At 44.3% G+C, this 26,944-nt stretch overlaps 1 protein-coding gene across 1 annotated transcript in view; it reads left to right on the top strand.

The window, feature by feature from the left end:
- Nucleotides 1-25,309, top strand: part of LOC134565035 (fibronectin type-III domain-containing protein 3a-like) — a 77,168-nt gene extending 51,859 nt beyond the window's left edge. Inside the window, 24 exon segments of the mRNA XM_063424399.1 lie at nt 246-518; nt 1,399-1,454; nt 2,538-2,692; nt 2,953-3,012; nt 4,425-4,563; nt 5,386-5,454; nt 14,553-14,674; nt 14,761-14,935; nt 15,305-15,391; nt 15,719-15,857; nt 16,355-16,423; nt 16,728-16,761; nt 16,763-16,828; nt 16,930-17,039; nt 17,579-17,746; nt 17,794-17,801; nt 18,259-18,378; nt 18,896-19,045; nt 19,388-19,441; nt 19,443-19,669; nt 20,147-20,359; nt 20,882-21,048; nt 22,123-22,244; nt 22,857-25,309. Of these exon segments, the coding sequence (XP_063280469.1) occupies nt 246-518; nt 1,399-1,454; nt 2,538-2,692; nt 2,953-3,012; nt 4,425-4,563; nt 5,386-5,454; nt 14,553-14,674; nt 14,761-14,935; nt 15,305-15,391; nt 15,719-15,857; nt 16,355-16,423; nt 16,728-16,761; nt 16,763-16,828; nt 16,930-17,039; nt 17,579-17,746; nt 17,794-17,801; nt 18,259-18,378; nt 18,896-19,045; nt 19,388-19,441; nt 19,443-19,669; nt 20,147-20,359; nt 20,882-21,048; nt 22,123-22,244; nt 22,857-23,174 (3,101 nt within the window). The 3' untranslated portion in view covers nt 23,175-25,309.
- The last annotated feature ends 1,635 nt before the right edge of the window (nt 25,310-26,944 follow it).

The following is a 26,944-nucleotide window of genomic DNA, read 5'->3' as shown; positions in this document are numbered from 1 at the left end:
TTTTTGCAAATGTGTCTGTAGCAGGGAAGAAAGGCAGCTGTAAAGTAGGATCTGGAGCAGCTGACAGGAGAAAGGCACAAAAAATTCAGTTTAAAAAGACCTCAAACTCAAAAATCCCTGCACTTCCAGACTGACAAAGCACAGGGAAGTTCTAAGGGCTCAGTTTTAGTGATTTTTACAGCTTGTAGATTCAGATGTCAAATGAATAATTCAGAATAATGAAGTTATTTCTTCCTTCTTTGCAGAACCTCGTTCCCATGGAAGGACAAACTTCATCCAGAGGGATGAGAGGAGTCTCAGAATGCAGGAACACCTCAAGAAGAGGCTAAAGGACAGACAAGCCAGTGGTCACACCAACAATAAACTGAACAGCCCTCTCTCCTCACCGCATAAAGTCCTTAATTCTTCCAATGCCACAATTCCCAATGGGAATGGAAAGGGCCAGCAAAGGGCAGTTGGAGCACTAAAGCAGAAGCAGATAGGAAAAACAAAGGGCAGTCCAGAGGCAGAGATGGGAGGTAGATGGCATGGACAGGGGAAATCTCAGTTATTTTCTTATTTTCTATAAATTCATTGCAAAACAGATTCTGAAAAAGATGAATTTATAAATTTGTTTGGCTGTTTGGGATTAGAGGAAGCCTGAAATCCATTATGGTTGGATTTTATTTTTTCTCTAAGAATCATTGGAATATCAAGTTTTTTCATTTGATATTTATCAAATAAGGTCTTCAAGAAGATTTAATCTTATACCTTTTACTTCCCTGCTGTTTCTGACCCAGGACTGATCAATATTCCCAGTGAAGGTGACCCGTAGGTACTTCCAGAACTTCTGGTGTCACTGTTTGTGGTACTTTTTGGTTAACTGGGAGTCACTTAAACCTTCAAGAAATATGAAAATTTGAGCAGTTGTAGAGGCTGCTGTTTAATTAGTTGTAATTTCAGCTTTTTAATACCTTGTGACTACTAAAAACCTTGTGCAGTGTCATTTGCTTTGCTTTGCTTTGAGACAGTGTCATACTTCTTCCAAACTGGGAATGTTTTGCCATAGAAATCCCAGGAAAACACATAAGGCAGAGAAGATATTATTGTAAAGTTTTTTAACACAATCTCATTTTTGGAGGAATGTTTTTGTGTTGTCAAAGAAAACCTATTTCTGTTCCATTAGGAAAAGATCCCCTTTGTGCAAGATGTACTAAAAAGGTTTTTGTACCACTGTTGGTTTTGGATAGTTGGTGTTTCTGCCTCTCACGCAGCCAAAAGAAACGGGAAAATAACTTTGCTCAATAAGTACCATTGTTCAAGACCTAATGAGTCCAACTCCATCTCGTGGTGGCCTTTTGGTAATGATCTGGGTTGCTCTCAGGCTTTGGGATAATCTGGTTTGTGTATAAATTGCAGAATCTGACACAGAATCCAGGAAATGTGATACTCACTTGAGCATTGGCAAGCCAGTTGTATTAGCCTTAAAATCCCATTATTTTCTGGGCCTGTGCTTCTTATAAAATAACTTGTGTTTTATCAATCCCTTTTTCTTTGTTCTTAATGGTTTATTTTTTTTAATAGAGAAGATAATACAGTTACGTTGTCAGAGTTTATAGCTGGGAAATGGCGACCATGCTGGAAATTCACTATTTCTCAGTTTGCCAGCCTGTAATCCCAGAATATTCCACTGTTGCAGTTTTCCAGGGTGTGTGAGGGCTTTACCTTGCAAACCAGGGCCCTGCTAAACCTTGGAAGTTTGTCCACTCTTGGAACCATCCTTTGCTCAGCAGAGAGGACTTAGGAGTGTGGAGGATAAAATTCACACAAATAGATCCTCTTTTGATGTTATATTGAGAAACTGGAGCAAATATTTGAGTAGAGACTTATTCAGGAAGGTAGTCTGATGATGGTGATTAAAATGTCTGTGTTTGATCTTGAGCAAGTTTAATGAACTCTTCTCTGCATTATCCACACAGCAAACAGGTGTTGTGTTCCTTTGCACCAGCTTTTGAGGGGATTTTTGGTCCTTTAGTACTTTTTCTCTGCTGCTTCTGACATCTGTATTTAGAGCTACCACAGGGCTGTGTTGCCTTGGGCAGAGAGAATTTGGAGTGTGGGAATTAAGCAGCAAAAAAAAAATCAGACAAGAAATTCTGAGTTTTACAAACAGAGCCTGTGCTGTCCTTTGGATCAGTGGTTGAATACTGTGTGAGGGAGCTGTCAGAAAATGAGATGTCTGTGCCTGAATTGGATCTGGGGTCCTGCCCAAGACTCCCCAGCTGAGCATTTGCTCCAAAGGAGTGAAGGAAACGTTGATGCAGGAATTTTCTCTTCCTGCCCCAGTGTGGTGTTGATTTGATGTTGGAAGGGAAAGCCTTTAGAAATGAAAAGAGGAAATCACTGCAATCCAAAGAATGCCTCTATATTCCCACTCCAAAGGTAAAGAATTCCTCCAGTGAGGAGCTTCCTAGGCCAATTAGCGACACCATGTTATTGACTAATTAACCTTTTATTGCTGAAAGCAAACTTACTTGCATTATTTATGCTTTTAATAGGTTTCTGATATACAAGCAAGATCAGCTGTTCTGTCCTGGAATCTCCCAGTTAGTTCACAGAATGGAGAGAGCCATAGTCATAGTCCAGCAGCATTTACATTTGAAGTAGCAATATCCAACAGTGGTAAAAATGGAAAATTTAAATCTGTCTATGTGTAAGTTTAGTTTCTTCCTTTAAGCACAATGTTTAAACCATTAACCAATCAGCAGTCTCTCTGTCAGGAGCTGTTTGTTGACTTGCAGACCTTCCTGAAGGACACATGAAATAAATTTTAAGTAATGTCACTAAATAGTTATGTGGACAGTGGGAAACTTAAATGTGCACTACGTGATTTTGCTTTTCAATGAGCTTTGAGCTCTGAGGTTTAAGGAAGAGCTGTAACTCTGCTTTCTGTTTGTTTTTGCCTTTTCATAGTGGGGAAAAATTCACAATTACACTTCCTGATCTCAGACCAGCCACCGATTATCATGCCAGGTATGCTGCTGGAAAGAAAATAATGCTTTGGGGGATGTGGGAATTCCAGGGTTATTGTAGCTTCATGGAAAAGGAGTGATACAAACAGTTAACAAATACTCTGAAGAAACACCATGCTGTGGACACTGGGTTTTCTATCTAAATTCCCATTTATCTTCTAACTTCATTAAAACACCACCTTATTTCCTTCCCTACCACCTTCTCTGTCTCCTCAGATTTCTCAGTTACAAACTTTAAATTATTCTCTGCTTGTATTTTTTTAGAACAGCACTCTATAGATTGTTGTGGGCTGAAGTCAGTGGTGAATGAAATAATTTAGCCTTGAAATTGGATCTGAAAGTCTGACTTGTCAGCTTGATTTCCAGAGATGCTTGTCTGACCTGCAGCAGTGCAAACAGGGAAGTGGGAACGGGCTGAAATGGGAAGTGGGATGGGATACTGAGGAGTAAATTATCCTGACTGGAGGTGTTGGGCTGTCCAGGGAGAGAGCAGCTGGTGAAACAAACCAGGGGAACACTGGGAAGAGTCACACAGTGCTGGGGCACAGGAGCAGATGAGATTAAAGATTCCTTGGAGCAAACTCCTGCTCTGAAGCTGTGGAAGAGTTCTGAGTGTGGGAAATGCTGAGCACAGCTCCACCTGTATCACTGTGAGCTTAGCCAGAAAGACACTCGGAGCCTGAGTTCTGGGTTGATCAGAGCAGCAGGGCAGAAGATTCCTGCTTTGTTTATTCCTTCCTATTTTATACTTCTAGCAAGGTGACCATGGATTGGAGAGTGGGCATCCCCACCTCTTACCCACATTGGTCAAGGAGGCTGTCATTCAACCTCCCTTCTCTTGGAGAAGGAATTCATAACAATGGCACTATTTACAAAACACGATCTTCTGTTTACATTAACGAGTGTGAGAAGCTGCATACTTCTACTTTAGTATGAACGCTCAGTAAACTAGGAAGATCTCATGGTGACACACCTGCACAGTTGGTTGTGTTTTCCACAGAGAGGCAGGACGGCTGAAAACATGAAACAATTCCTATGAAAATTGTGATTTTATGATTTAGCCTGTTTAGTGCCCATACTCCTGCACAAGTGTTGTCTGTATTTGAATTTTAAGGTGTTTTTAGCAAAAGGCTCATTTCCAGTCAGGTATCCTGTAACCATTTGGGAACACCTGCCATAGTTTTCATCCCCTATCCCACAGGTATTTCAGCACTAAAATATCTCCACTGTGACAGAGAGTAATGGCAGAGTAAATGAAGAGTGAGAAATGGGGGTTTGGGGTCAACAGGTGAAACCTGTGTGACCCCCACTCTGCAGCCACTGCTTGGGATTAAATTCCTGAAGCTGACAGCTCTTCCCTTAAATTTTCAGGTGCCAGTGCAACAGCCACATCATTAATTACCCTTTGTTTAGAGTTTCAGCAACCAGCAGTTCCATCAAAGAAACCATTTCAGAACTGGTGAGCTTCATGACAGAGAGCTGTGAGCCAGACTGTCCAGCTGCCCCAAAACTGATTAATAGAACCAAAAATAGCCTGAGCTTGCAGTGGAAGGTAAGAACCAAACCTGGGGCTAAGTGAAGGGGAGCAGAGCACTCTGCTGGATTCATGTGTAGTGTATTTAAATTAGCTTTGTCAAGAATTCAATGTGTGCTGTAGGTGTTGCCTGTTAAGTTGCTCAGTGAAGATTGATAGTGAAATATTACTTTCCTTTCTCTTTTTTTCAATGTTTGCTGAGTTTCTTGCCTGCAGCTTTGGTGTGAGAGTTGGTAGCAGAGCTCTTCTCTTCTGAACTGGCAGAGAGGAAAAAATGGATTTTTATTTATTTATATCTTTGCTTGAGGTCCTGGATGATAAACAGATTTGACGTAATGTTCTTTTAGTTATTCTGACCCATTCAGACTAAATTTCTTTGGATGGTTTTATAGATTCTCATTTTTAATCTGACTTTTGAATATAACCACTCTCTATGAAGACTTATTGGTAGCTGTGTTTGCTTGGGTTTTCATGTTTTTCTTATGGTTATGCTGAAAAATGGTTCCAGCTAAATGAATTCTGTGAAATTATTTGTAGAATCTGTGCTTAGAAAATGAAGTTCTTATTTCGTGTGTCAGATGTTGCTTGTGTGACCCCTTAGATTGCACAGGCAGGTGGTGAGCACACAGTGCATGGCACAAGGAAAAGAGCTCTAAGAATATAATTTGCTTCATTTATAAAATAAAACTATTTGTAAATTCATATTCTAAACTATCAGAACTAAAAGAAGTAGCACAGCACCCTTGTATTAAAATACAGTTGGAATTTATAATATTCAGTGTGGAAAATTATTTATAAAACACATTTACAACCACTTGATTTTTACTCTTTTTTTCATAGTTTCTTTATTTTCCGTCCTCAAATGACAACGGTTCCAAAATAACTAATTTTCTTTTAGAATGGGATGAGGTAAGAGCTTTTCTAGTACAAAAAAAAAAAAAAAACCAAAAAAAAAACCAATCATAATGACATCTGTAGAGCAATTACACTTAAAAATATCCTTTGCATAGGTACAGCAGCTATTTTGGTACAACTGTCCTGACAATTTTAAAGGGATAAATGATCAGTGGGAGTGGAGAGTGTAAAACTGCCTCATTTGTCATCCAGAGCATCAGTAATTCCTGTGTTCTCTTTAAATGCATGAGCATTTGGCATCTTTGGGTTGTGTCACAAATCTCCCTCAGCTCTTGAGGATCTTGCTGAGATGTAATGCTGTTGAGGGGTTGATTTGTTTCTTTTTTCACTTAGAGAATTTTTCCCCATAAGTTGTTAGGAGACTAACTACTGGATACTTGTGAGTGCTTGACCAAAACAAAGAAGTGGCCAAAGGAGAGGGTAGCACGGGGCTACACCCTTTGTTTTTGGGTCTCTGGGAGTTGTCTCTCAGAGGGGGGAGATGATAATGCGAGTTTTGGGGCAGTTTCCAGCTCTTGCTCTTGGCATCAGAGAGGACGGTCAGGCTGCTGCTTGCTGCGGGAAGAGTTCACTGTCATCACTCTGTCCCATCCTGGGAAATCTACAATCATCTGCTCGTGTGCCCAGGAATTCTGAGCTCGCCTCCTCCTGCCCTGCTGGGCCGACCCTGTCCCGCTGCTGAGGCTTCTTCAGCACTGCTTTGAGGCTTTCTGCTACTCTGTGGCCCCACACTGCCCTGCCCTGCCGGGACATCCCTGCTGTTCCAGTTACCATTGCAGAGCTTCTGATCTCATCCACCAGCCCGGGATTTTCCACCGTTCCAGCTTGGTCTCTCGGAGTCCCGCAGGGGCACCGAGATCAAACTGCCCCGGGCTTTGTGAAAGAAAGCCCTCAAGGTTCCTGGTTCTGTTTATTATTAATGCTGTAGTTGTTGTTTGTTTGCTTTGTCATACATACTAGTAAAGAACTGTTATTCCTATCCCCATACCTCTGCCTGAAAGCCCCTTTAAATTTTCTAAATTAAAATAATTTGGAGGGAGGGGATTTGAATTCTCCATCTCTAGGGAGGTCCTGCCCCCTCCCTAGCAGATACCTGTCTTTCAAACTCAGACAAATGCAATTGTTAGGAACGAAATAAAAACTGCTCGTGGTCCTGGAGGGGGCTAGGCTATCCGTGTCCTAGCCCCATAGCGAGACAGTCGCACCATCCCCCCAGAGGAAAACACAGAGCACCCATTAGCATATTAAAAGAGCTCTGAGCTCTCAGAATGCAACCCCCCCTCCTCCCAATTTGTGCCGTCACCCAGCCTTTTAGAAAAATGGGAGTTTTTCCTTTTTGAAGAGAACCCCATAGCTGGGGTGAAGCTGTTGTCCCTTGAAAGCGGCTGACCCCCTCCCGGCTAGAGGTAACCCCCACACCCCAGCAAGTTTGAGGACGGAGGGAAGCTGCCCTGAAGGAAAGCCGCCCAGCGGCATTCTCCTACCTCATTAAAATGTGAAAAGGAGCAGCTCCTGCCTAGATAGCCCTGTCATTGTTCGCTGTAACTACCTTTTCATCAGGGATACCCTCTGCTGCGACCGGGACAAATGCATATGCATTTGTATATGCAAATAAAACCGTCCCTGTAGATCCTGGGAGGGTTCTTTAGAGGAACTTGTGGGAAATATGGTTATTTAATTCATGTTTTATAAATAATTATAGATTGGGAACTGTGATATATATTATATAAAGATATGTATGTGTCTGCTCAACCCGCACGTTTCACGAACTTCTGGAAAGCACCTCCCTTATCTTCCGGGTTCCAAAAATGGAAGGTGAGAACGACTTGCTCCTGCCTACGTGCAGCTCAGCTCATCGGGACTCGCAACGGTCAAACGCTACACCGGTCATCACACACCTCTACGGCAGTTACTCAAAGCAAGGACTAACTCTGGACATTAGCATTTGAATGTGCCCAGGGACCCTTTCGGGATTTAATGTAAATAAAGTTAATGGTCGATGATTAGAGAAACAATGGGAGGAAAGTTGCCGAGGGGGAAACTAAGTGTATTTAAGTTGGGTCTTTAGGTGGGCAAGTTTGTGAACCCAGCTAGAGGCACTGGCTGCCAGGTCCTGTGTCCCTGGGGTCACCCTTGACTCTGCTTTTCCCGGGAGAACTTCGGTCAAGTAAGTTTGCTGTTCGTGGGGTTCGTATTGTTTTGTTTTTATTGTTTGAAATTGTTATAATTTGGTTCTAAATTTTGTGATTTGGATGTTAATAAACCAAACTATTGAATTTGGCAATAAATTTGTCCTGGCGTTTATAACAATTTTGACGCCCAACAGCGGGGCCAGTTTTGAATATTCTACGGATCCCTGCTTCTGACCGGGGGGCGCCCCGCCGTAAAAAGCGGCCTGGCAGAGCGGGTAAGTCCGGAAGAACGAACTGGCTTTACGAACCCAGAACCCACAACAGCAAAGGAATTAGGCATTAGGACAAGCTAGCTTGGGGGGGCTCGGGAACTCAGCAGGGGTTTTCCCCTGGAACCGCGGTATTGTTTCACTCGTAAAAATCTAAGTGCACGAAGAATCCACGCAGGAAAAGGACCGTAAGTATAGCGTGGTTGAGTGGGGGTGACCAAGTGCTTGAGAACGTGTATGTGTGTGTGAGTGTGTGTGTGAATGAGACGTGATTTATCACGAAGCGAGAGCGGACCTTAAGGTCGCGTTTCCGCTGCTCCCGCGAGGGACACAGCCGACCGACGGGGAAGCGATTGGAACGCGTGATATTTCGCTTCGTGTGTGAGTGCTACCCGACGGGGTGGGGGAGGTCACCAGGGGGTCCTGAAGGAAAGAGGACGTCCCTTTTTGAGTTCGGGGACGAGTAAGCCTTCTTGACCGCGACCAGGAGGGGTCGCTTAATTTTTTCGGTGGCGGTTACAGAGCCCCGCCGTTAACCGAACATCCACGGAACGGTCATCCGTTGGATCATTAAGTTAACGGCATCGAGTTCGGAAACTCGGGATTTAATTTTTGGTATCCCATAACTTCTGTGCCACGGGGAGTATGGGATCAGATCTCAGCAGAGATCGGGAGGATTCCTTAAGGGAAACACGGAATGAACTGGACTACGGGATAAACTTCTCTCACGGCTCGGTGGCCCCCGTCCTGCCAGCCCCTACCCCTACCACTTCCTCCTCCCCGGCCTTCTCAGGGGCAGAGTTAGCACTGCCATCCGAGACCCATGCGGAGCCCCGAGCTCAGCGGCCACTCCAGAAACCTCCCTCCCGTTCAAGGAGATTCCCGAGAGGGAATCCTGCCCCCGTTTCTGGTCCTGACCCTGCACCTCGGCCACCGACGCTAAAATATGGAGAAAAAGAGAAGAAGGGTAAGGAGATCTTGAAGAGCCCGGGAGGGATTCGGGGTGGGACAGTTGGTGTGAGAGCAAGAATGGCCCGGGAGGAAAAATGGGGGAAAAGAAGCATTCCCGTAAGAAATTTGACAGTAGAGCAAAACAGAAATTACCAAAGGTGAATTGGAATGCATTAGAGAATAACTAGTGGTGTTGGGAAGCGTGCAAATTAGAAATGCGAGAATTCACGTGAGTCTGCAAAAGGAGAAAAAGATAGAAAAGGGATTAAAAGGAATCTTGCCTACTCTTTTCCTTGGTGGTGGTAGATCTTTTACTTCAGGCTGAATACATTTTGGAGACTCCCTAGAGTTGTGTATTTTGCTTTAAGAGTTTTTTTTCTCCTGGACGAGATCGGCGGAGTTGTTTTTTTTTTTTTTTTCCTTCTTTTTACTAACGTGGGAATGGAACGAAACCCGCCCCCTTCCCGCAAGCGGCAGGGCGAGTCAGTCCATGGTTGCCGGGAGACGAAGGAAAGCGGCAGCTTTAAAGTGATTAGACGAGGCTGCCCGGGACAGAAAACCGCCCTGTAAGGCGAAATAGGAAGCAAAAATGGATAAAAGTATTGAGAGAAGAGACCAAGAATGAGAGCTATACTTATGCGTAGGAAATACCTAGGTGTTTGTTCTTGAAAAGTTGAAAATATATCTTCCTTTTAGTTGTCTGTCTGCTGCATGTGAGGATTTTGTGCAGATCAAAAGGTTGATAGTATGGTGGATGTAGCTCATCTATGTTTAAAACAATTGAATTCGGATTGTTAGCTTGAGCAGGAATATGGCATTTGTGTTGGCAGACAGTGTACTGCAAGGGTTTTGTGTGTTTCAGTTTTTCTTTCAAAAGGTTGAAGCATGTGGCCGGTGAAGCCAAAATTAAAGTGGCTGTTGAGAGGCAGGAAACTAAATCTTTCTGTCGAGATAGTGTTGGAATGGTAATTGGAGTCAGGATTCTAGTATTAAGTTGGGAAAGTGGTATAATTCTCTGTGTTGGTAGTTACAGGATTTTTCTTTATTCTTTGCAGTTCCTATTCTGTATGTATTTTATCTAGTCGGGAACCGGGATTCTTAATTTTAATTATTGACTCCTTAGAAGGAGATGGTTTGTGTTGTCCCTTTGATATTATGTCTTCTTACTTGCTCCTCAATTTGGAGGATGTGAACCTTGAGGTTGCCCTGGTGCCTGCGTTTTCAGGAGTGGAGAGTAAGTGATGTATGAGAGGCAGCATTTTGTCACCAGTGTTAAGTTTGGTCGGTGTTTGCTTGTGGTCCTTCGAGCCAGGTATTTAGGTTTAATAATACGCAAGAATAGATAGCAAATACAGGAGCTTTGCTTTGGGAATTAGGCATAAATTAACTCGAGTTTGCTTGTTAAGAAAGGCTAAGTTTGTGAAGTCTTTTTAGGACTAAGGTAAAAAGCAGTAGTGTTAATGTTCTGGTAATTGTACTAGATAAAGCCCTCTGATTACCGGGGCCTGATGTTTACAGTGACTCCTGGCGTTGGAAAACTTTTCTGGGTTTTAAGTTCCGAATTTAAGTAATGTATGGTTTATTACAGAGTAAGTTCTGCTCTTTGTAATAGTTTCTTCTATTTGGTGTGCTTTGTTTTTTTTTTTCTGTCTTGTTAAAATACTCCCCCAGGATTATGGGTGAGGTCTTAAGTTTTTCTCTTAATTTGTACAAATTTTGCTTACTGCTCACTGATTGTTTGAATTGGCTCTCTGATGAAGTGAAGAAGTCACTTCAGCTACTGCTGCAGGATTGTATCTTGCCACGCTGAAATAGGGGTCTGCAGCTGATCCTGTCTGTGAGAAATGGTTTGTAGACGGATCTGCACGAGTAGTTGACGGGAACTGCCCCGGTATATTAACCGGGAGTTCCAGCTTTTCGTGGATGTTAGCAATCACACGGCGTATGGAGTTCTTACACAGGAGTGGGCGGGAGCCAGGAAACCGGTGGGGTATGTTTTAAATGGCTTACTGAATCCCAGCTATTGAAATATGAGGCAATTCTAGTAAATTCCCCGGAGTTAGAACTCCGTACTGCTGCTGCTCGAAACCCCGCCCAGTTTCGGTCCTGGGGAGGATCTGAGGAGTGTAGTCACAATTGCTACGAGGCAGTGGAATTACAAACCAAAATAAGAAGTGTCGCCATCAAGCTAACAGCAGAGCTGAAAGGTCCGATAGTGCTTCTGGAATTGTGTTAATTTTGCTGATCATTAGGGGTGGCTGAAGCAAGGGTGAGAAGCAGTTGTGAAGGCAGATGCTTCTTGGGGGCTGAGTGAGAATGGCCATGGCAGGGTGCACATCGAAAATAGGGACAAGGTGGTCCCATTGTCTCACTCAAGTTGCGTCCTTCTTTTGGCTGTGTGTATCTGAGAATGTGCTGAGTAGGGGTCTGGAATATAAATTTGTAGTTCAGTTAATTAGCAGTAGTGCAGACTCATTACACTGAGACTGTAGAAACTGAGTGAGGATGTGTGTAACCTTAACAGCTGATTGTCCTGGAAACTGCTGTTGTCACCGAGCATTGTAGGATACTGGGTTTTATGAACGTTTGTCTGTATGCCAAATCACTCTGAATGTGCTGAGTTTGATTCTTGAAATAAGCCCAAATTGTTTGTGCTCATCTATGATTTTTTTTTAAACTGAATTTTTCTTTAAAAAGCAAAAACCTGTGTTATGTTTCAGTATAAACCTCGTTTAATAAGAAGTAAAATTTTCTTTCTGATTTTTCCTGTAACAGTACAAAAAAGGGGAAAAATTCTGGATTGTATGGTACATTGGGTGAATAGTGAGGTGAGAATCATAGTGATCCAGGGACAAAATTGTTTTTATGGTAAAGGTGTGAATGTACTATTAGATAACTTGTTCTAATATTCAGATTTTCTGAATGGTAGACATGACAGGGATTCTCTCTATACAATATTCTTGTAGTATTGGGCTGGTTTGGAATTTTGTATTAGGTAAATTCAATCTGAGGAAGTTGCAGGATTTCGATGTATATTCATGAGATACAACCAGGAGATAAAGTACTGATCAGAGCTTGGAAAGCGGTGTCATTAACCCCTCATTGGGAGGGACCCTTTCTTGTCCTTTTAACTACAGATACAGCCATCCGAACAGCTGAAAGAGGCTGGACACACGCCTCCAGGGTTAAGAAACTAACAGCCCCGAGGGAAAACCCCGAATGGAAGGTCATCTCTTCCCCCGGAGATCTGAGGGTCCGGCTGCACCGAGGATGCCAACACCCTGGAAACATTAAGCTGCAGCCTAGAGGAGCCTCAAAGGAAACTTAATAACCACCCGACAAGGAGGACTGAGAGAGGGAAGGGTAACCAGAAGGAAGGTGTTAGAACATCAGGAAGGGTGAATCCGGAGCTCCAGAAATTTAAAGAGAAAGAACTCCAACCCCAGGATATCAGAAACAAATGGCAGAAGAAATATCCATGCGCTGCTCTGAACCTGGATGCCCCTGCAATCCATATATCCATTTCAAATACAATTATTGTCTTGAAATTTGGGTGGTGCACTGCAAGTGGGGGTGGGGGGGCCGCTGGGGTTATGCCCCAGGTGTTCTGAGGAAAAACAGACTCTGACTATGCGATTCTTAAACTGTGCCACACGTTTGGGATTGATAGAACCAAATTATCCCGGGTGGTATTCAATATACGAAAAGGGGTTAAAGGGAAAATTGGATCTAAAGGCCCAAGTGTTAGCCACGAAGTGCCGTCGAACTAATGTAGTGCCAGAACAAGTAAAATAATCTCGGTGGGGAATTTTTGAAAAGGAGGTGTGCCGTCCGAACCACCCCGAGGGTCCGAGCAGAGAGCCCCTGCTGTCGCGAAGAAACTTCCCCGTTGTTCGGTTGCAACCCGACAGACGCTGGGCCAGACAGAGGGAAGCTTCTGCGGATCACTCTAGGGGGTGTGAACCAGGCTGTGCGCTTGGTGAAGGGCTAGCCCTGTGACCTAAGGCTCCTCCAAAAAGTTACCCCTGTTAAGGCACAAGTAACTAGCTGGCACTCAGAGGCAGTCAAGGACATGGGAATTGGAAAGATAGAAGAAAAGCAGAAAAGGCAAACATGGTTCAGGAATCGCTGATCAGGTGTTTCTCCAAGGAGGAAAAACAATTAAGTAAAATACAAAACATGAATTAAAATTATTGACAAAAGAAAAGAAATGGGGGAATTGTGGGAAATATGGTTATTTAATTCATGTTTTATAAATAATTATAGATTGGGAACTGTGATATATATTATATAAAGATATGTATGTGTCTGCTCAACCCGCACGTTTCACGAACTTCTGGAAAGCACCTCCCTTATCTTCCGGGTTCCAAAAATGGAAGGTGAGAACGACTTGCTCCTGCCTACGTGCAGCTCAGCTCATCGGGACTCGCAACGGTCAAACGCTACACCGGTCATCACACACCTCTACGGCAGTTACTCAAAGCAAGGACTAACTCTGGACATTAGCATTTGAATGTGCCCAGGGACCCTTTCGGGATTTAATGTAAATAAAGTTAATGGTCGATGATTAGAGAAACAATGGGAGGAAAGTTGCCGAGGGGGAAACTAAGTGTATTTAAGTTGGGTCTTTAGGTGGGCAAGTTTGTGAACCCAGCTAGAGGCACTGGCTGCCAGGTCCTGTGTCCCTGGGGTCACCCTTGACTCTGCTTTTCCCGGGAGAACTTCGGTCAAGTAAGTTTGCTGTTCGTGGGGTTCGTATTGTTTTGTTTTTATTGTTTGAAATTGTTATAATTTGGTTCTAAATTTTGTGATTTGGATGTTAATAAACCAAACTATTGAATTTGGCAATAAATTTGTCCTGGCGTTTATAACAAACTGCACCCCAAGATGGGAAGCTAGATTCGTCAGAGGAGAATTAGATAGTGCCCTGGCTGAGAAAGAAGTGGACGCACCCCCTGGCCTGGTTTGAAGATTCACCATAGCCTATGAGGAGTCTGAATGGAATGGGAGCCAGCCAGCTAAAGTGACTCAGACAACGTGAGACTCTCAAAGTTTTTCCCTGAGGGTAAAAGAGCTGACATCTGCTATGCTGGACTCCAGTGACAGACCCCTCACCGCTCTGCCCTCTGATGGTTGACCAGAGAGAGCTTCTAGCTGTTCCTGTGGAGACAAGGACTCGGCACCTACTGCGGGCAGCTGAGTGAAGAACTGCAACAGCACCTGCTCCTTCGGATTTCCACAGCAGCGTGGAAAACTCCGATCAGACTCTGCAATCCTGCTGATGACTTTAATAACGAGCTGATCACTTTAATAAAGAGCTGAATGTTAATAAAGGCATATGCCCTGTTCTTTTCACAATGGGATAAAAAACTTCCAGAATGTGTTTTGTTTTTTGCTCAATGGTTTATCACCATTCTGTCAAATACACAGTATCAAAAGTAATCAGATATCTCAATTCTAATGTGGTTTATTATCAAGACTGCTCAGGATGACCATCAGCAGAGTCAGGATGACCATGATACATTAAATTTTGCATTCTTGAGGCTCAGTAATTTCTTTTTTAATTACTGTTAAATGAGTGAAATTTCATTCCTTGTGGAAGTTGTCCCTGCTCATGGAACAAGATGAGTTTTAAGGTCTCTCCCAACCCAAACCAGTCTGCGATTCTGGGAAGATGTAGAGTGAGAAGAGTGACCGTGGCAGGGATCAGAAAGTGACTGTGGATCTCCCTGTTTTCTAGAGGAAGAATGGTCCCTTCAAGGAATGTTACTACCAGAACCTGAAGCAGTATAAACTCACCAGACTCGCTCCCTCCATGAGATACTCCCTGAGACTGGCTGCTAAAAATGACATTGGAATGAGGTAACCAGGAGCCCAGGGATACCAGATGATGGATTTCCCCCTGGATTCCATCAGCTGCTGCTCACCCTTGTTCAAAATCTCCCCAGTGGGTTCAGTGAGGCAGTGACATTCGGCACTGCTGGGGTGGTGCCACCGGCCCCAGCACCGCCCGTGATGCTGGAAGCAGGAGTGACCTGGATGGCCCTGGGATGGAGCCCTGCTGCAGGAGGGGCCTTGGATGACTCCCTCACCTACAGCCTGGACATGGAGGAAGAAGGTTCTGTAAGTGCTGGGCTTTGTGTGGAAACTTCCTTCATAGTGCTGAAATAAAAATGAACATTTTTTTTATTTTTTGAGAAATGGTCAGCAAGTATTGCATGGAATTCATGGCACAGAGATCAAATATTGCATGGAACTTATGATAAGAGTTGAAGTATTGCAAGGAATCTATGGCAGAGATAAACTACTGCATGGAATTCATGATAGAGATAAAATATTGCATGGAATTCATGGCAGAAATAAAGTATTGTGTGCAATTCATGGCACAGAAGTGAAGTTCAAGATTTAAAAAAAAGTGATTTATCCGCTCTGGGTTTTGTTTCACCTTAAAAATCAGTGACTGTGTTCATCCTTATTTTCCCTCCTTGCCAGGGCTATGGATTCCAGCCCCAGTACAATGGAGATGAGCTCTCATGCACTTTAAGAAACCTGAGGAGGAGTACATCCTATAAGTTCAGGGTTTGTACCATAGTTTGTTCCTAATTTCATCTGCTTTCCTGAGCTTTGGCATTTTCCAGCAAAATTTTCAGCTTTGTATGGAGACAGCAGGAATCTACCTGTTGTCTCAGCAATTACCTGTTGTTAGAGCAGGTTTTGGTGAAGTAATACAAATGAGATTTTTTGCACCAGCTAATTTTGGTATAAATGGTTGTCTTTATTTTGGTTGGGTTTTTATTAGAAGATTTTTTTTTTAATCATCAGCATGTTTATCCCCAGGTATTATCAACATATATTACTGTCATTAAATAAACCATTTATTCTCTATTCTGTTCCCTCCTCCAACAGCTCTTTGCCTACAACAGTGAAGGAAAAAGCAGCCCCAGTGAGGTGGTGGAACACAGCACCAAACCTGACAGACCTAGACCTCCGAGCAAACCTGTTGTAAAGGGCAAGATCCATCCCCACAGTGTGAGAGTCATGTGGGGTAGGTGCCTTGGGGTGTTCCAGTGCTGCTAGGGTGTGGACAGCCTCTCTGATTAAATGAGAGGGAACTCAGGTTGATAATTTATCTGCAGGTATTTTTATTGCAGGAGAAATACTCAATATTACCAAAAAATGGTTTATTTTGGGGCTATGTTACCACAGTAGTATTGTTCATTCATTTCTGAGAAGCAGTGACTTGTGATTATACCCTCTGGGTTTACTGTGATGTTTAAATAATTATTATGTTCACTTAAAAAATAAGAGCTGATACCTGAAATTTGGAGTATTTTCCCAGTTACTCTTCCTGGCATAATCATGATTAATAATAGGAGGAAAATTGCTCTGAAAAATGTATTGTAAATAATTAAGTACACTGGTTTCTCTTGCTGGTTGACTTTTCTGTTTGAATGAATATGAATATGTTCACTGGAAAAGCTGATAACAAAATAATACCTTGATATTAAATCCTCTGTAAATTAAGGTGTTGATTTCTTTCAGAACCCCCCAAGGATAATGGAGGATCAGACATTTCTAAATACTTTTTGGAAATCTCCGAGGCATCAGTTGGTAAGGAATCACCTTTGGGTACTAATACAGTACTCAGTCTCCATCCCTGGAGGTATTTGATTCACATTTAGTTGTGGGACGTGGTTTAGACTTGGATTTTGGAGATGTTTTCCAACTTAAATGATGCTTTACTCCAGCAGTCACTTTTGATTTCACACGTGTGTGTTGTGGTGTTCGTGTTCTCTGTATAAATTATAATTTCAAATTGATTCTCTGGTTTGACTGCCTTAATAATTGTGTGAGAGAATTTTCAGGTGGGATCTTTGAAAGGTTTGAAAGGGTAAAGTGCTTTTCCTTCCCTCAGGAGGGAGGTGGGAGCCCATTTACAGTGGAACCCAGCGACCACCTGAGGCCTGGCACTTCCTACAGACTCCAGGTGTCCTGTGCCAGTAAAGGTGGGGAGAAGCCAGGTGAGCAGCAGGAGGGGAAAGGTGCATCTGGAAACCATTTCTGTTCATGTTTTAGCCAAATGTTTTATGTCTGTGCTCTGCAATGACCTGTGTCTGGCAGGCCTCTGATGTCACGACTGTCACAACGGCAGCTGTTCCCCCTGGGCCCTGTCTTGCGCCAGCCCTGGTGGGCAAAGCCAAGCCCAAGGAAATCACATTGCAGTGGGGTAAGCACCAGAGCTGGAGTAAAACACTGCTCGGATTTCAATCATCCAAATCAAAAATCTTCAGAGAAAAAAAAGTAAAAATTATAGAGATGCTGTCCATGGCCTTAGTTGTTTTTTGGGTTTGGGGTGGGGTTTTTTGTTTTGTTTTGTGGGATTTTTTTTTCAAGAAAACCAAAGCTTCTGTCCACCTCTGGTAGGTTGATACAGTGGGACTTAGGCATAAATATTTTCCAGTGAGAAAGCTTCCTGTCTGCCCATGACTGACACCTGCTTGGCAATTTAAAAATCAACTCTTGTTTTCTTACTGTTATCTCAGTAAAGGAGATAAGCAAAAATTAATGAAGATACACTGTTTTGTGAAGAAAACAGGGAAAATACATGAAAAAGCACTGATGAATGCCATCCTAAACTAATTATCAGTACCTGGGGGAAAAAAGCAAGCTTCATAAGTGTTTCTGCTCAGATACATGACAAGAGCCTGCCCTAACTTAGAGAATTTAGAAATTAATAGGAAAATCCAATCTCTTTTTATTTGCCAGGCCCCCCAGCTGTGGATAGAGGCTCTGAGATCACAGAGTATCTCCTGGAGATGGCCAGCTCGGAGCAGGACGAGCACAGGGTGGTTTATCAGGGCCCAGCAGCTGAGTTTGGAGTGACCAACCTGCTCCCAGGGAGAACCTATGGCTTCTGGCTCTGGGCAGGGAACAGTCGGAGTAACCACTGCACTCACCACATCTCACTGACTTCACACAAGGGACAGGAGTGATGGTGCTGAGGGGGTTTTGTAGGCTGTGTTGTGTGAAGCTCTTGATGCTTGTGCCTTCGGAAATGTTGGATGTGTACCCCTGAGCTCAGGCTCTGCAGATGTGGTGGGAGCAGCATTGTGTGGAGAGGGGTGTATGCCAACCATGCCAGGTTGGGAGAAATGTGGGATAAACGTTGGTGGCATAAAAGTCTTTGTGAAACAGTCCCCAGCTGCTGCTGGAAGGCAGTATCCTGGCTGGGGGAGGGAGGAGTTACAAAACCCTGGCAGTGGGAGGAGCTCAGATATCCTGTGGGAGTGGGGCCAGCTTCAAGTACCTGCAAGGAATCTGAAACTGAGTCCTGAACTCTGCTGTTTGCTTCCCTGTCAAGTTAAAAATAGTTTGTTTGCTTCACTTGTACATCAGTTCTTGCCCTGGTGCTGTTGCTGTGTTCATGCAGTATTGTTTACCTGCAGTTTGGCCCCCACTCTGAGAAAGCAGAGCTTTGCACTGCTCCAGGACCCCCTGAGCAGTGCCGCAAAGCCCTGATAACCTGCAAAAGTGCAACTTGTGCTGTGGTTTCGTGGGAGGAAGGTGTTGAAAGCTTCCAGTACCACCCAAAGTAGTGTTTGGCTTTTAGAATTGTAGTGACACATTTATGATACACAGAAATGAGAGAAATAATATGTGTAGAGGTGGAATATTTTAAGCCCATTTCTTTATAGATGTCTATGTTGGGTTTGTAAACTTTGGGACTTATTAATTGCAGTCTTAACTGAAAAAATTGGGTGGCATTTAATCCTCCTCATGGTGTGGTAATTAACATATAGTGAATTAATTCTTCTAAGTGGTAAGAGATTGTGAGTCAGTCAAAATTCTGGTGTGAATTGTGATGGTGTTACAGCCACATGTCACCTTTTAACTTGAAATCCCTTGGAAAAGACCTCAGGTTTCAACCTCAGTGCTTCCAAAGGCTGGATTTGATGATCCTGGAGGTGTTTTCCAACCTTTTCTGTGACTCTCACCTAGTATCTCAGTGTAACAGAGCTCCCCACTGTGTGCTGGGGGTGTGTAAGTGCAAGAGCTGAGCAGAATTTCTCCTTCACCCCACAGAGCCCGGCGTGCAACGGAGCAGAAATCACCGAGTACAGGCTGGACTGGGGCCAGGTGGAGGGGTCCATGCACATCATCTACACTGGCCCCTGCCAGAGCTATGAGGTCAAGGGGCTCACACCTGCAACCACCTATTACTGCAGAGTCCAGGTAGGAAAAGCCTTTTGGTGTCACTGGGCACTTGCAGATAGGGGACAAACTCCAGCTAGAGAGGAATAAAGTCATGTGCTGTCACCTGCTAATGCAATAAAGAAGGTAATTGGAAAAAACACTTCCCTTGTCCCCCAGTCCCTCCTCATTCCCTGAATCTAGAAGAGTTTAGATCCAGTGTGCTGTGAAATACCCGATGCTTTGCTCTGTTGACAAATTATTCAGGAGATTTTCCACTCTCTTCCATGTTGCTTTTAAGAACACACAGAAGGAAGGCTGTGAGAGCTGTGACTGCCTGGTTGGAAAACAGGGATTGGGTAACTCCTGTGTGGTGTCTTTCAGGCTGTGAACGTGGCTGGGGTGGGGCTGTTTGGGGACACGGGCGTGGTGATGACACCCCCCGTCAGTGCCCGCAGCTGTGGCTGTGCTCCACTTACTTGAAGAGGATCAGATGGAAATTTCCCCTTCCTTCTCCACGTGCCCTGCAATCCAGTGGGAAGAGCCCTGCAGCCACGGGGCAGAGATCACAGGGTACAACATTGAGTATGAGGAGAAGCAGCTGGTCACTGTGGGGAGAATCACAACCCATGTCCTTGAGAATCTGCTGCCTGACACCCTGTACAGGTAAGAATTATTCTGAAATCACATTTGTAGGATTTAAAAGTCCTTTGAGGGTAGTGCTTTAAATTTTTAGAGCAATTTTTCATGCAGCTTACAGACTATTTGCCTAATTCACCCTGCAACTCCAAAAAAACACTCCTAAAATTGTCATATCCAGACTCCAACCATGACGTTGGCAGGAGTGAGATCATGGTTGGTGTTAAGGTTCACATTCTGTCTCAAAGTCAAGACTTTAAGGTTTCTGGGTTTAGAATTTTTCATTGAGATGCTCAGGTGTGTGACCAGAAGAAGATGGATGGACAGGTAAAAGCAGAGCAGGGGTTCCTGTGACCTCAGTCTTGGTTAAAGCTGAGTTCAGATTTAATTTCTAACTGCATCTTAATTGCCTTACTGTTTGGAGTTATACTCTATACACCTTTTAACTGTTGCTTTGTTACCCAGCACTTTTCCTCACCATGTGGCTGCCTCTCTCATTCCCAGGATCAGGGTACAGGCCATCAATAGCTTTGGAGTTGGTCCTTTCAGTCATTCCATAAAAGCCAAAACCAAACCACTACCTCCTGACCCTCACCACCTGGAATGCGTGGTGTTCAGCTACCAGAGCCTTAAACTGAAATGGGGAGAAGGGCCTAGCAGAGCTTTAATTCCCAACCCTACTCAGTTCAACCTGCAGATGGAAGACAGATTTGGCAGGTGAGACCATTAAGGATCTTGTCGTTTTACCACTTCATGTCAAGTTTTTAAGGTGTTTTATGTTATTCTCCCTTCTGTTTGCACCACTGAGTCATTTGGGCATCCCAGAGTTTGCCCTTTTGCAGTTTTGTATCCCATCTTTCAGCCAGAAATGCTGTCAAAAACTTGCACTTCTGCTGCTTGTAAACAGTAAATACTATTTCAAGAATAAATACCTTACCCCTATCCTGTGCTGGCAGGGTTATTTTTGGACATTCAAAACCAAAGTCTGGTCTGCATATAAGAAATAGGGGTTGGCCAGCTGTTCTTTAACTGGAAATTTCAATTTATTTTGGATATTCAAGGGTTGTTCTCTTGATTCAGAGGAGTTGGGCCCTGCAGCCTCAGTGGAAAGAAACCTAGGACACCAGGAATGCAGCATCACTTCTTTGTCCTTAACTCAAATCCGAGTGTTTCAGGTCTGATACTGCCCTACACATTGGTGATTACTGGGTAACTCTGTGTGTGTTCTGTGTCCCCCAGGTTTGTGACAGTCTATAATGGTCCCTGTCACACCTACAAGGTGCAGAGGCTCAGCGAATCCACCACGTACCATTTCCGCATCCAGGCATACAACGACACTGGGGAAGGAGCCTTCTCAGAGGTCTGTGCTTTCACCACCACCAAATCTCCACCTGCACATCTCAAAGGTGAGCTGGCACTGCCCTGGCAACTGCTGCAAGCCACTAGTGGGTGGGATTGGATCCTACAGCCTGACCCGCAGCCAGTCTTTGCAGGGACAGAGACACAAACTCGCTCTGAGGGGCTTTGTCTGTGTGTGAAAGGGGCTCTGTAGCAGGAGCAGGATGACTTACATCATAAGGTAGAGCTATCCCAAACTGGGCCTCAGACCAGGCCTTAGACCTGGGCCTGCTAGGCCTCAAACGTTTACCCTACATAGAACCAGATAAGCTTATTTCATAGTAGGAATTGTGTTAAGGTATGAGCATTAACAGAATAGGGTAATCACGCTAGAAATACGGTAGCTGCCTTAACTTGAGATAGTTTGCATATTTCTTCACGCACTTTGCCAATAGGAATGCACCTGTTATACTAAACTATTCCTGCTGTATTTAACCCGCCATCTCGAGGAATAAAGCAGAGAACGTGTGATATGACCATGTTGGCTGGACCCTCGTTTCTCTCGTCTCCGATCCCTACACGGTCCTAGCATCAGGGCTCCTCTGTTGTGATCACCACCTGCACTGCAGCTCTTCCACCCCTTGAACTGAGCATTCCTACCTTTGCTCAGCTGGAAAGGCATTTTGCAGGGTTATCCATCAAAGTTACAGCAATGTGTTGGCAAATGAGGGCACAGTTAATTCCTCTGATCTTCACTTTTTAGCATGGACATTAAAGGTCATCATAAAGTCACTGTGAAGGTCAGAGTGCTGAGTGCCTGCAGCAAATTTAATTGACTGAACCATGGTTAGAACATAATTTCAGCTCTGCACATGGACAGAAATGCTGGGTTCTGTAGTGACTTGAAAGTGCTGCTCCTCTTTACAAACATGGGCTCATCCTGGCAGCTCAAAAAGACCAACAAGTGTAACCTACACATAGCAATGATCAGTTTTTAAGCTCATCTCATCAAATAGAAGAAAAATAAAGAAACAAATCTTAATTGCTTTAAGTTATTGGAATGAGTTGCCTCTAAGCATGACTACATTTATAGAGACCATTGTTCTTTTTCTAAAACACCAACAAATCACCTTATTTTCCAGCACCCAAAGCGATTCAGCTGGAAGAAAACACTTTTGAAATCACTTGGGAGCCTCTACAGCCGATGAAAGGAGATTCCACTGTTTACATACTTCAACTTGCTGCTGGCAGAGAGTTTGATCAGGTACCTTTTATGCAGCATCAGGAATGTGAGGGGTTTTTACTGGGAAAAATTATTACAAAAAAAAGATGTGCATATTTCTTGTGGAAAGTGTCCCTGCCCATGGCAGAGGGTGTAATAAGATGGGCTTTAAGGTCCCTTCTGACCCAAACTATGCTGTGATTCCATGATTTGAAGGTTGAAATTCTGTTTGGGGAGGTAGCAGGAAGACTTTTCATTTCAGAAAGTGTGAAGTGGGGGAGCACTGGTTTATCTTGTTCTCCCAACAATTCCTTTGGCTCTTGATTCTTAATCCTGGTGGTCTGTGGTACCACTGCCTCTGTTAATCAGAGTCCACTTTGGTGGAGGAGATTTAAGGAAGAATATGCAGGATGATTTTTTTCTTCTTTCTGAACCTTCCAGCCCAGGTGAGGCCTCATTGTGGGGTGTGGCAGGAAACTTAAATGAATCGTGAATTCTCCAGAGATTTAAGCTGTGATTTTATGAAGCTGGGGAGAGGAGGGCAACTCCAGGCTGTGCCCAGCACTGCACACAGGCCTGGAGCAGGACAGGCAGTTCCAGGTGCTGTTGGTGAATGAGGTGCTCCTGACTGAAGTGGCTCCTGTCTCCTGCCAGGTATACAAGGTCCCATAGCCATGGTTCCGGCTGCCGGCCGCGCAGACAAACTGTGAATACCGCGCGCGCATCTGCGCTGGCCGCCAGTGCCATGACCTGCCAGGCTGCCCGGAGCTCTATGGCCCCTACAGCCCCAGCACCGTGTCCTGCTGCCAGCACCAGGAGCCGGGCCCTGCAGCAGCCCCGGCCAGCACGGAGCTGGTGCAGAGCGGGAAGCGGCTGCGCGAGGGGTGCGTCATCGCCATCGCGCTGCTCTGCAGCTTCGCTATGGTTGCTATCCTCTTTGCCGTGGTCATCCAGTACTTCGCCATCAAGTAGGGCAGAGCTGGCCCTGCTCAGCTGTCTGTACAGAACTCTCTGGGGTACTTATGGGTAGTTCAATGAAATCCTAGCTGGGAACCTCTTGCTCCATGTGTTCCCGCTCCTGCTGCTGGCTGCCGGTGAGACTGGCTTGGCAGATCCTTTCCAAATTCTGGACACAGATTTCCTGTAGAAAGGATGACCTTGGGGCCTCTGCAATCAGGGTGAGCTGTTAGAGAACAGCAATCAGCTGCCTTACGGTGCACACTGAGGGAATGTGCACACTCCTCCTCTCTCCCCATCCCAGCCAGTTGGAGAGGGAAGGCATTGCTGGAACAGTCCTTTCCCAGCACCACCAGAGCAGCAGGAGGCGATGGCTGTTACATCAGGTTTTGCTGTAGTTTGATATCCATGAAATCCAGCAGCACAAGTGCTTGAGCTTAGAGCAGAACTGCAGAGCCTACTAGAGCATACCACATTTACTAGTCTGTAGAAGGAAAGCACAATATTGACTTTGTGACATTGCTACTTTACAGTTATTTTAATACTTGGGATTCCGTAATAATCATTTCAAGTGTTGGAGTAGAGGGTGCCAGGGTTTTTTAGGGTTTTAATCCAAACCAATGCCAGCAGGATGTGGCGCTCAGCCGGGATGCCCAGGAAAGACTGCCCAGAATGTTCCTGCTGTCCTGAGCAGCTTTGGCCCAATCCACATTTCACTCTCAGTGCCTGAGAGAAAAGTAATTCCCTGTGCAACATGCTCAGAACAGCGCAGGACTTGTCTTTAAGGAGAAAGAGTGCATTTATGATAAATGTTACACTATTTGGCTCAAACTGAGCAAATGTTTTTGTACTATTATTAACCAGAAAATGAAAAGTTCAGCCTGCTTTGGGTGCCCTTCAAAGTTAACCCCAACAAGCAAATTGTACGTGAGAGAACTCTTTAGATAACATTTATACAATGTTTTAAACTTGCTATCCCAGTGGTAGCAGCTTCACATTCCATGGTTTTCCTGTTGGGAATGTTCAGCCTGCTATGAACTTGTCTGAAACTCGTCCTGGTCAGCTGGGGGATATTTTTGTGGACACTGTGCATTACATTTGACTGTTGTGTTCCATCTGCTTGTAAATCCCTGAGGAGGAGCCTGGCACCTCCTGACTCCTTTAGATCAAAGCTTTTGAAAGCTAGAACTCACAAATTTCCAATGTTTCAGGATGGGTCTTGCCAACAGCATTTGGGACATGCCACAGAACAGTAGATTTAGGATATTTTGCAAAGTCTGTGGCTCCACTTTGGCCATCAGAGTGATGCACTTGTGGGTGGGAGGGTGGATGTGACAGAGCTATAGGCAATGTGTTTCTGGTAATTAATTAATCACTTTTAAGGGTCTTTCTCCTACAGCAATTGAGGAATAATATTGTGTTAGAGTTTGAGGCATTGTGTTGTATTTCAGATGTGGAAAACCTAAATTATGACCTAGTATCACTTAATCCTCTTCACAGTAGATTGATGGTGCAATCTGAAATTAATCTTTTCAGAACGTACCCTTTGTTTTTGTACTCTATTTATTTTGATTAAAAGTCCTGGAAAGAAAAAAATGTATGTTTGAATGTATTGTTCTACTTGTAGCAGAACTTTAAGTTAATCATTTATTATATCATAGAAATCTCTCCCTCCAGTGTCAGTTTTATACAGATATTAGTCTCTAGTTTGCAGAAGAGTTTACAATCTGTCTTTACTTTCCTCATAGTCTCCCTTTAGCAGATAAACTGCCTGCAGCAAATCTCTGTTGCCAAAGGGTTCTTTCTTAACTCCTTAGAACCAACTTGTAGAGGTTTATTTGGCAATAATAGTCCTGAAATTAGGATCACAGAGTAAATACTAACAAATCACCACTGGTAAATGAAATTGAATCCTTTTGTAATTGCCACAAAATGCTCCTATTTCCAGAAAATATCCAGGCTTTTTTATTGCAATACAGATTTTCCATCAGCTGTTGTCCATTCCAGAAGGATGTACCCTTGTGGCATTAATGTATTTTAGGTATCTTCAGTTTTCTTGTATTGTCATTTTGAGGTATCTCAAACGTATGTTAAAGCTGCCATGCATTGTATTACTAAATTGTAACTATCAAACAGATAATATATTTAATACAGCCAATAAATAATACAAATGTATTCAAATTTGACTCTGAGCTCCTGTGGTTTTGTGGAATTTAGTCTCACTTGTGTCATGTGTAATTTAAGGGAAGAGAACATGCTCAGTGTCATTAAGAGCTGAATTAACTTGGGACCCTTGGAATATGACTTCCATTTCTCCTCACGCTGCAGGAAGGACCTGCAGTTCCCAGGTGAGGTAGAACAGTTCTTTGATACTGGAAATTGAATCATTTGGGGCTGATCACCGATTTTCCATCATTTTGTGTTGACTCAGGGCCTTTCCCCCTTGAGCTCTTCCCCAGCATTTGCTGCTGAGTGTGGAATTTCTCCTGAGGGTGCCTTAATGATCTGATGAAGATAAGATGGGAAAGGCTTTATTTGACCATCATTCCCAAAGAGACAGCTGGACACAGCCTGGATAAACTTTCCACTTCAGGAAAGATCAGGGATGAGGAGCTAGAAAATGCTGGGCTGGAGGAGGCAAGGGGAGTGGGTTCCAGCGTGAGGGAATCCCAAGGGAAGGCTCTGGGAGGCTGGAAGCACAGGGGAGCAGGGACACCCAGCTGCAAGATGTGTCCTGCCACAGTCCTCAGAATTCCTCCAGATCCTGGGAATGGGGCTCTAGCAGAAGTGAGAGGTGTCAGCTTCAAAACAAACCTCCTCCTCAAAGCTTTGCTCATTGCAGCTCTTCTGCTCCCAACGACTGCTCAAAAGCCAGAGTTTTGTGGAGCCAAATAGTGTGAGATTGGTGCTGGAAAGATCAGAGCTGAGCACAGGCACTGCATTGTCCAGAAAATCCCAGATCTGACAGGGAGATTCCTGCTCCCCTTTCCAAGAGGCAGAAACTCTGGCTGGGATTGTTCCTGCAGATTTGGACACCTCCCAACAAGAAAAGCTGTCCTTGTGCATGGCTACACCCTGAACACCTCAACAAATCCTGTCTGGGAAGAAATTCCCAGTGAAATTTCATAGAATCATGTAATGGGTTGGGTTGAGAGGGACCTGAAAGTTCATCTTGTTCCACTCCCAACCAGACAGGGATACCTTTCCCTATCCCAGGTTGCTCCAAGCCCCATCCATCCTGGCCTTGAACACTTCTAGGGATTTAAAATTGATAGGATTTAAATCTTGCACCCTGAGCAAAGACACATGCCCAGGCTGTGCTCCCGATTTCTCCAACAAATGATTCCCAGCTGGCCAGCAGCTGCCTGGGATGAATGACCCGCAGCACAGAGGAGTCGGCACTGGGCCAGGACACGCCATGACCCCATTTCCTGTTTTCTGATGCTGAAAACAACCTGTGTCTGAGCAGAGGGGAAGGGTGGCTGCTCTTCCATTGGGCCAATGTGTGGTGCCCGTGGAATGTGTCTTTCTGCATTTATCCTGGAGAAAAGGAGGCTCAGGGGGACCTTCTGGCTCTGCACAACTCCCTGACAGGAGGGTGCAGCCAGGTGGGGGTCGGGCTCTGCTCCCAGGGAACAGGGACAGGATGAGAGGAAATAGCCTCAAGCTGTGCCAGGGGAGGGTTAGGTTGGACATCAGCAGGAATTCTTTCATGGAAAAGGTTGTTAAACATCAGAACTGCCCAGGGAGGTGATGGAGTCCCCATCACTGGAGGTGTCCAAGGA

The sequence above is a fragment of the Prinia subflava genome (assembly GCF_021018805.1).
Source record: "Prinia subflava isolate CZ2003 ecotype Zambia chromosome W unlocalized genomic scaffold, Cam_Psub_1.2 scaffold_31_NEW, whole genome shotgun sequence".
Classification (NCBI taxonomy): domain Eukaryota; kingdom Metazoa; phylum Chordata; class Aves; order Passeriformes; family Cisticolidae; genus Prinia; species Prinia subflava.
The sequence above is the reverse complement of the archived record's forward strand: the minus strand, read 5'-3'. Positions and strand labels throughout refer to the sequence as shown.